The sequence below is a fragment of the Stegostoma tigrinum genome, chromosome 11, assembly GCF_030684315.1.
Source record: "Stegostoma tigrinum isolate sSteTig4 chromosome 11, sSteTig4.hap1, whole genome shotgun sequence".
In the NCBI taxonomy this organism is placed as follows: Eukaryota; Metazoa; Chordata; class Chondrichthyes; order Orectolobiformes; family Stegostomatidae; genus Stegostoma; species Stegostoma tigrinum.
Window position 1 is genome coordinate 41,144,812 of NC_081364.1, and position 10,335 is coordinate 41,155,146.

The window sequence follows — 10,335 nt, forward strand, 5'->3', positions numbered from 1 at the left end:
GTGGTTCCATCAACTCACTTTTTAAAAGTGCAGTAATTCTTTCCATAATCCTTGGTTTTAACATAATCCTCAACCCATTTCAGTCCCTAATCAAAAAACACAGAAAAATATCAAGGTACAGTCTTTGCACACAATATAGGATTTCTTTACTTTTTGGTTCTATTCACCTGGAAATGATCCCAGGTATATGGTTTTCTTTTAAAAGGCTTCCTTAATGCTTGTTATTATTATTATTCATAATCACAGATCCTTTAATAACCAATTTAGATTTCTATTCTTAAGTAACATGCAACCTCTTTATTTTTATAACCAAAATGTTATGTTTCATATTTATATATTCTGAAGTACTCTTAACAATTATAAGGCAATCTATCATTCAGTAAGTATTTTCTTCTGATTTAGTGCAGTCCTCCTCAGTACCAAGTATCATCCCTAATTTTTTTGTTAGCTGCAGATGTAGTTGTATTTTGATTGCAATGTCTCTGGGTTGAATTTCATTAGAAACAGCTAAAAGTGATTTTGACGGAGTTTCATGGGGGGTTTCTTGCTTTGAGCTCCAGCAAGTTTATCTTGCTATTCTCTGGAGCTCATCTTATTTTGTATGGACTGTATCTCTATGGCAGCCAACTCATGCAATCACGTGTTCACCAGCAGCAGTTGTACTCTTCACTGCCAGTACATCCTGGAAGCACCATAATTAAACCACAGTGCATCTGGCCAAGAGCTGTCAGTCTGGAGCTGCCCTTTGAAGAATTGCACCAGGGATGCCCAACAGAGGCAAGTTAGCCCCCCACTTCGCAGACAGGGACCCGAAGGATGGTGTGATGCAGAGAAGGGCTGACAGTTTTGCTGTGGACCTCCAGAGGAGACTGTGGCACCACACCCTACCAGCGTGGTCTAAGGTCACCATCCAAGCTAGTGCCATTTCCATAGTCCAAAGAAATGCTCAACAATGCTGCACTAATGTATGCACCTACTGCACTCCATGAGGGTAAGTGCTAACTTCTCTCTATCATGTCCGACTCAAACTCTGCTATTACACCCACGTCCACTCCAGGTTCATGGCCTCACTATTGTGTTCAATGTCTTCCTTAAGTCATTCTCCCCCATCCCATCACCTTAGAACACTAAACCTGCATGCTCTTTGCTGTGCTTACTCACTCAGGATACCTCGCCTCATTTCTCCTACTGGAATCACCTCTGAAGGTAATGCCAGCCATATTTGCCAAACATGCTCTCTCTTTTTGTGGGCCAATAGGCACCTGACCAGAGGACGGCCTCCAGACAAATCCTCTCAGGCCAATCCAGAGGTGAATTATGCATGCACCATCAGCCCAGTCAAAGTTGGAGCTAACAAAAATTAACCTACTTCTGGGCAGAACACACTCAGCACGTTTGGGCCCTCTAGCCACAAATCTTTCCAGGGTCTTGCACCCAAAACTCTGTTGTAGGGTAGATTCCCTCTATTCCAACTGTGGAATCTGGGCCAGATTTTGACATGGAAAGAAAGGAAGAGCAATGTTTTCTGATGGCACATAGGTGGAACGGTTGGCATTTCATTGTAAATACATTATCACCTTTGTAAACATACGTCCACTGTTCATCATCAGCTGTGAGTGAATGTCCTTTAAGCTGTAGCTACAAGAATGAAGAGACTGAGTCTAACCATTCTTAGCTTAAATGATGTTCTAACAGTGTCTGTGTGCTATCTTTTCCATAGCATCCATACAGACTTGAAACTTGGTCATTTGAATGAGGGAGCATTGGATGTTGTAATGGTTTCCATTCATGCAGAATTTTAACTTCTATTAAATAACATGAGCTGGTTGGAAACGTCGCTGGTTCAGTCTCGCAATCTAGCTGACCTGAATGTTCAAGTTCCATTCTCCTTTGTTTTTCCTGTCAATTCTTCTACATATTCCAATCAAACATATCTATGTAATTGTTCATCTCCCCACTTTACCCCTGATCCCAAGATATACCATGTAGTCATGCCAAACATAGTAGCGCACTCTCCTCACATTAGAGCTAAGGTACTAATCACTGTTGATGACCCCTCCCCACGACCACACAAGACCCTTTGCCCACCAATGCTCTGTTGCCAGCCCCCACTCATATGTTCTATTGCACCACCCCTGTGCATGATAGTAATCACAGTCATTATTCTCCCTGTATCCCAGCATACTGCCTCCAATCCACACCACAGAGTCCTCCAGCATCCCACTTTCCGCAGGAGTCCTTGGTAGCCCCCTTTGACTTTCAGTGGACAGATCCTCCAGATCAATTTCAAGAGACAGCCTCAACTGATCAAAGCAGACCTCTGACTGCTGTCAGTGAAGCTCCCCAACTGACTTCTTGTAAAGCCCCAGATTGCTAAACTGGACCTGCAGTACTGGCCATACGCTCTCCAAACCACCCAACTCTGGATGTCCCAGTGGCTAAACGACCATGTTCCAGCTGCTCCACTGATGACGAATGACACACTGTGTTGGTACCCCCTGACTGAAGGCTGTCTCCCTGACCTGACTGAGGACTTCTTTCCTTAGACCTTGAGATATAGCCATTGTTTGATACACATGCAGTGTATTTGCTGTATATCTTTTGGCACATGGTGCAGATGTGATAGTAGTGTAGCATGTATCTAGCTGCAAAATGTCCACCCCCTTGTGTTTGCACTGAAAGGCAAGGTGAGATAGAAGGTCAGTGAGTGGAATGGTGGCTCAGTAGTTAGCACTGCTGCCTCACAGTGCCAGGGACCCGGATTCAACTCCACCCTTGGGAAATTGTTTGTGTGGAGTTTGCACAATCTCCCCATGTCTGTGAGGGTTTCCTCCAGGTGCTCCAGTTTCCTCCCATTGTCCAAAAATGTGCTAAATTGCCCATAGTGTCCAGGGATGTTCAGGCTAAGTAGATTGGTCATGGGAAATGTAAGGTTATAGGATAGGGAGAATGGGTCTGGATGGGATGCTCTTCAGAGCATTGGTGTAGTCTCAATGGACTGAATGGTCTGCTTCCTCACAGTAGGGATTCTATGATTTTAATGATTGTGGCAATGTGCGAAAGTGAAGACAGGGCAGAAATACAATGAACATCCAAGTGGGCACAATGTGAATGAGCAAACAACCAGCACTGAGATGCACTCCGGTCCAAACCATGAGATGGGTGTGCCTTGATTCCTGTGCACCAAGTGTTTGGCAACAGCATTAATATGCCAGTGCATTTCAAAGTGCAGCATTAAAATGGAGAACTGTATTGTAAGTGGATCAGAGATGTGCCATGAAAATGCAGAGAGCTTGGTACATGATCAATACCAACATCTGTGACCAGGTGGTCATGAGATATTGGTGATTGCTGTCCGAAATCAAAGCCTGAAGAGGCAAGTATCAGCTGGATTGTCGTAGTCTACTTTCTCTCTGATGTGTGGGAGAAAAAGAAAATACATGTCAATGAAGGTTGATTGGGTACCAAAGGCCTGCTCATAGGCCTCTCGTCATTCACTAGTGAGATCCTCAAAACTTGGTCACAGAATCAGATTCTTTCTTTCACCACGAGAATCTAATGTCTGCTGATCTCACCATCTCTTACAACAAATCCGCCAATTGCACAAATGTTCAGTAGATGGGAATATACTGCATGGGATCATAATATAAATTGTTAACAAAAACAGTTCCAGCGTTGACCCTTATGAAGTATGACTTCCACACTTACTGTTTGTTGAATAACTAGCCCTAAGTCCTACATTCTGTCTCTGCCTTGAAGCCAGTGAGCAATCCATTGTTTGATTTGGCCCAAACCATGCAAACTCTGCCCTTATTCATTAGTCTATTGTATGATTCCATATCTTTGAAGATTACATAGATAACAAATACTGCATCAACATTGTTTACTCACTTTGATACCTCTTCAAAACAATTCAACAGGGTTGGTTGAACAAGTAAGGCTTTTGATTTTAAAATTCATGGTGATTACGCATTATTCTACTTTTGGTTTCTAGGCTTTCTTCTGTTCTCTCCGATCATAGTAATTCCATTATTTTTCCTTCAACCTATGTTAAACTGATTGGTCAATTGTTTCTTTGATGTATCTCCCTCCTTAAGTTTAGATATAAATTTTATTATCCATCATTTTTTAAATGCACTTTTCCTTGATGAATTATTAAAAATGTGTGGTAATACCTGTCCTATATCTTACCTAAATTCTTAAAAAATGTATGAAAACTTCCAGACAAGATGTTCTCTTTAAGTTTTACTTAGGTACATTATGCTTCACTTCATTTTATAACATAGCATCATTTTAAATAAGAGCAGAAGAGTTTTTCCATGTGTCCTAGCCAATAATTAGCTCTTAATCAACATTGCAGAAACAGATTGTCTAGTCATTACTGCATTGTGTTTTCAGAGAGCTCACTGTATTTCCAACACCACAGCAGCAATCACATTTCAAAATACTTCATTATCTATAGTGCACTTTGAGAGATTTGCTTGTCAGGAAAGATGCTATGTAAATGCATATCTGTCTTTTCTCATTATTTTCTCATTACATATGTCATTATCCAGTCTATCATTATCTAGCCCTATTCCCAATACAATCTTCCCTATTTTATATGCCCAAAAGTGTTATACTATTTTGTTTTAAATTGCATAAAATCATGTAAATTAATTTCAAAGTTTTTCTTTGATCTCTTAATCTAATCACTTTTAATGATCATTTGTCATGTTTTCACTTGCTGTCTATGTTAATGTTATATGCCTCTTTACTTACCCTCAATTTCTTCCTACTATCTTTCATCAGTGAAGGTGATTCATTAGCATTTAGCATATTTGTATTAGTTTAACAGAGTTTCTTTTTGACACTTGGCACTGATTTAATAATCCCTATGTTTGCTAATATTGTTACGCATTTTTCCCTCCAAATTTTATTTTCAGTTCCTCAAAGTCACCTTTCTCCCAAACCATTTCCCTGGTCTTTAAATTGATGATCTCTTCAACTTTTGTTTTAAATGCAGTACAGGGAGGTGATAGTTGAGTGGTTATTGTCGCTCAACTGTTAATCCAGAGACCCTGGTAATGTTCTGGGGACTGGGATTTAATTCCCATTATGGCAGATGGTGGAATGTGAAATCAATAAATACCTGGAGTTAGGACCTTAATAATGACCATGAAGCCAATGCCAATTGTTGGAAAAACCCATCTGATTTACTAATGTCCTTGAGAGAAGGAAACTATCATCCTGACTTGGTCTGACCCATATGTGAATCCAGACCCAGAACAACGTGATTGACACTTAATTGCCTTCTGAGCAATTAGGGATGGGTAATAAATGTTGGCCTGGACAGTGGTGCCCACATGCTGTGAATGAAGAAAAAAGAAATGGTGATCACTATTGCTGAGATGTTCACCTACTCTTTTTTTACTGATCTTTCTTATTCTCCTTTCCTTGAAACAGTAGCAAATTTTCCCTCATTGGGCTTCTTACATGAGGGCATAATTGGAATCTTGTACACATTGCAGAAACTTTGTTCTTTATCCTTTCGCTCTTCTGGCCAATTAACACCAAATTGAATGAAATTGCACGTATTATTTTATGCTCTTTACTCTTTTCTCTCATTTATTTATGCATTTCTTCTCCCAGCATTAGGCATCTGTTCTACTATCCCCATCAGTATGCCTGGTTCTTGTTTCTTTCTTTTCATCTCTAGTTTGGGATAAAAGGCTCTTTTTCGGAATGGCAACCGATGACGAGTGGTGTCCCGCAGGGTTCAGTGTTGGGGCCACAGCTGTTCACCTTGTTTATTAATGATCTGGATGACGGGACCGGGGGCATTCTGGCGAAGTTTGCCGATGATACGAAGATGGGTGGACAGGCAGGTAGTACTGAGGAGGTGGGGAAGCAGCAGAAAGATTTAGACAGTTTAGGAAAGTGGCCCAGGAAATGGCTGATGAAATTCAATGTGAGTAAATGTGAGGTTTTGCACTTTGGGAAAAAGAATACAGGCATGGACTATTTTCAAAATGGTGAGAAAATTCGCAAAGCAGAAGTACAAAGGGATCTGGGAGTGTTGGTCCAGGATTCTCTAAAGGTTAACTTGCAGGTAGAGTCCGTAATTAAGAAAGCAAGTGTAATGTTGTCGTTTACCTCAAGAGGGTTGGAGTATAAAAGCAGCGATACATTTGTGAGGCTTTATAAAGCTCTAGTTAGGCCCCATTTAGAATACTGTGTCCAATTTTGGGCCCCACACCTCAGGAGGGACATACTAGCCCTGGAGCGTGTCCAGCGGAGATTCACACAGATGATCCCTGGAACAGTAGGTTTAACGTATGATGAACGGCTAACGATCCTGGGATTGTACTCATTAGAGTTTAGAAGGTTGAGGGGAGATCTAATAGAAACTTACAAGATAATGTATGGTTTAAAAGGGGTGGACACTAGGAAGTTGTTTCCGTTAGGCGGGGAGACTAGGATCCGTGGAGACAGCGTTAAAATTAGAGGGGGTAAATTTAAAACTGAAATGAGATGACATTTCTTCAGCCAGAGAGTGGTGGGCTTGTGGAATTCATTGCCACGGAGCGCAGTGGAGGCTGGGGCGTTGGATGCCTTCAAGGCAGAGATCGACAAATTCTTGATCTCAAAAGGAATCAAGGGCTATGGGGAGAGTGCAGGGAAGTGGTGTTGAAATGCCCCTCAGGCATGATTTAAATGGCGGAGTGGGCTTGATGGGCCGAATGGCCTTACTTCCACTCCTATATCTTATGGTCTTATGGTCTTATAGTGATGTGACTCCTATTTCTGCATTTCTGATAGCTAAGTCACTTTCTCCTACCACCATTATGTTATTCCCAAAAAGTGCAGCTACTCCAACTTACCCTTTCTTCTTCCCTATCTTCCACAAATATGTTGTAACGTACTACATTTAATTCTTAATCCTGGTTTTTCTTCAGATATGTGGCAGTCATCCCTGCAGTAGTGTCTAAACCCTCACAATGATTGATTGTCTCTAGTTACCCTCCTTTATTACAGACATGCCATTCCATTGCTTTTCAGTAAGCTACAAACTGTTTAACTCAATTTTAATCACAATTCCTTCAATTCCATAATTCTGTTTACCCAGGATACCTAAATCCTAATTTAGTTTTTTTTTAACTATGCACTTATTACATTTTTTATTTGCATTTGGCTGATTTCATTTCCTGCACCATCCATGGAACCTGATCAGATGTATCCCAGAACTTTGTGGGAAGCTAGGGAAGAGATTGTTGGACTCCTGCTGAGATGAGAAGGTGTTTGGTACACTTGTCTTTATTGGTCGATGCATTAAGTATAGGAGTTGGGATGTCATGCTATCGCTGTACAGGATATTTACTCGGCCATTTTTGGAATAATCCATTCAATTCCAGTTTCCCTGCTACAGGAAAGATGTTGGTAAACTTGAAATGGTTCAGAAAGGATATACAAGGGTGTTGCCAGAGTTGAAGGGTTTTAGGTAAAGGTAGAAGCTGAATAGGCTGGGGCTATTTTCCTTGGAGTGTCAGAGGCTGAAGCATGGCCATATAAAGGTTTACAAAATCATGAGGGGCATGGAGAGGGTGTATAGCCAAGGTCTATTTTCCAGGGTAGGGGACTTTCTGAGACAAAACTAGAGGGCATAGGTTTAAGGTGAGAGGAAAAAGATTTAAAAGGATCTAAGGGGCAATATGTTCATGCAGAGGGTGATGCGTGTATCAAATGAGCTGCCAGAGAAAGTGGAGGGGGCTGATAAAATTACAACATTTAAAAGGCATCTGAATGGGTACATGTATAGGAAGGATCTAGAGGGATATGGGCCAATACTGGCAAATGAAACTAGATTAATTTAGGATATCTGGTCAGAGCATACGAATTAGGCCAAAGGGCCTGTTTCCATGCTTTACAACTCTATGACTCTATGACATGGATTTTGCAGATCAGATTCAATCCTGATTATTCATTCATTTTTATTTATTGGTTTTTAATGCATTCCCAGATATTTCTAAAGTAAAAATTATCTCTCTCACTTATGTTTAACCTTTGAGCATGATTTCATATTTTTGTTTGCATTCTCTTTCTGGGCCGCAGCAATATCAATTCTTGTTGTCTTAGACCTCGCTCTTGACCCGTTAGGCAATCCGATTTTTCCCTAGGTTTTGAATGTAGTACCTCCAATAAAAACAAGGTTGGTTTTTTCAGAAAAAAAAGTCCTTTAAAAATGTGTTTATTTTCAGAATAATTTCAGAATCAGATAAGTTTGCTGTTTTCTGTCAGTATACTAATCTGAATACAGGAACCAAGCTGTAATAATCCATAATTATTGTAAGTGACAAAATTCACTCATTAAATCATGATGTGTAAGTGTCAGTGTTGGACTGGGGTGGACAAGGTCAGAAATCACATGACACCAGGTTATCGTCCAATAGGTTTATTTGGTGTGTGATTTCTGATATCTTTTATATAAGTGGAATTAACATAAATGAGCACATTTAGGCACATCTTTGATGTTCCATTTGATAACTCTGGGGTTTCACCTCATGACTCTTGTCAAAGAATTTGTTAACCAATCAATAATGCCAGATTCAGTGAAGGATAAAAGTGAACAAGGATCACAGGAACTTAACGATAGCATTAAAAGTAGAAGGCAAAGAAATTTGTGTTTAGAAATGATTGCAAGTAATGACAATTGATTTAATCAAGAATCGTTTTGAAAAAATGAGCCTTAAAGTACAAAAATAACTAAAAATAACTAATTAACTAAGTAATTGTTGATCTTTACCCTGAGTAAGCATCATCGTTTTTACGTGTAAAATCATAAAGCTGTCAGGCGCAGTCAAAGATTGCTGAAGATAGGGGAAACTGAGTCATTCTATGTCACATCCACCCCCACAGACATACAATTTTACCAAATTCCATTATACATTATACAAACTGTATCTTCCTTTGGGAAGACTTGATCCAATTCTTAATAGATATGGGCATGTAGTAGGAACCTCCCAAAGAGAAGTGGCAATATAGTCAGAAATGTAGAAATGTAAAAAGTGCTGTTTTAATTTGGGGGTGAAATAGAGTACCAAACAGTTTCACTTTATTATGTGTGGAATAATATCTGATCTTGTAGTGCTTGACATTGATACTGGACACCATAAAACAGAAAAACAATGCAAAAGTATTAGGTTAACTCAAAGCTACTATATTACAAGATTTATTTCACTCGCTTTTCAAACAAACTGGATGAAGCTGCATGTTTTATTTTTCATCATCGATTTTTCACACTGACCAAATTGAAAAATGTAAGAAATAATTCCTTTCAAAAATTTCTAAACACTCATTCTTTAGTTGAGCCATGCTTGATTGAAGTATAACTGAGGAAATGGTATATAATTTTTTTCATAAGTGTTAGTTTTTAAAGGCAAGTTACATCAAAAAGTTGTTTACTGCATTTGACAATATTGTTTCAATGATCCATTATTTATTCATTGTTGTGTTTCCTAGGTACCATATATTGGAAAACGAATGCACCACACCTGCCCTTGTTTGCCAAATCTCACTTGTGTGAGGTTTGAAGATGGCTACTACAGATGTTTACCACAGTTCAAAATTGAAAATGTCTTCTTTTAGCAAATATAAGCATCATTGTCACCTTCATTTTGTGAAATGGTAGTCAGGCTGATTGTTTAAATTTAAATAAAGACATGTTGTGCTGGAGTATTTTACGCATTTGTCCATCACCTTTTGGGAGTGTGTCCAAATATTCTTGCTGTTACAAACTTCTGTTCATAACAGAAGGAACTTTTCCCTTGTTTCTCATATAAAGCAAACACCAACACAAAACAAACATTCTTTGGGATTCTCTGGGAAGGAGGGCATCAATAATACAGTGCTATGGATCACACAAAACAGCCACACTCCCAGGTCAACATTGTGAGTGTGAAATTTCACAAAGACACTTCAACTGCTTTCATTTTCATCACCCATAGGTACTAGTAGACAAGTTGTCAAGCTTTTCCACTTCAGAGAGTATTGTAAAGGAACTAATTTGCAAGCAGTGTAATCTTTTACATCTTTTCCAGTGATTTGAAATCAAAATATCCGCAGGTGGAAAACTGGACCACTTCATTAAAAACACTTATTTTGATAATTCACTCATTTATTAATAAAACCAGATGAAGTTAAAACTTCTAAATACATCACCAAGTACTTTGCAACACAAGACTAAAGAAATGATTATATTCTATTACACTGCCTGGTTGGTCTGGTTCATAGAAGACTGTAAATTGTTCAAATGATTTTTATCAGAATACTGTACTGAAACTTAATCGGTGGGGAATT

The 10,335-nt window shown here is 39.3% G+C and overlaps 1 protein-coding gene across 2 annotated transcripts in view; it reads left to right on the forward strand.

Annotated features, from left to right (window-relative positions):
* Positions 1-9,640, forward strand: part of prok2 (prokineticin 2) — a 133,293-nt gene extending 123,653 nt beyond the window's left edge. For both annotated transcript variants that reach the window (XM_048548203.1, XM_059649647.1), the window contains exon 3: positions 9,499-9,640. In XM_048548203.1, the coding sequence (XP_048404160.1) occupies positions 9,499-9,624 (126 nt within the window). In that variant the 3' untranslated portion in view covers positions 9,625-9,640. The remainder of the gene's footprint in view (positions 1-9,498) is intronic.
* Positions 9,641-10,335: the final 695 nt, after the last annotated feature.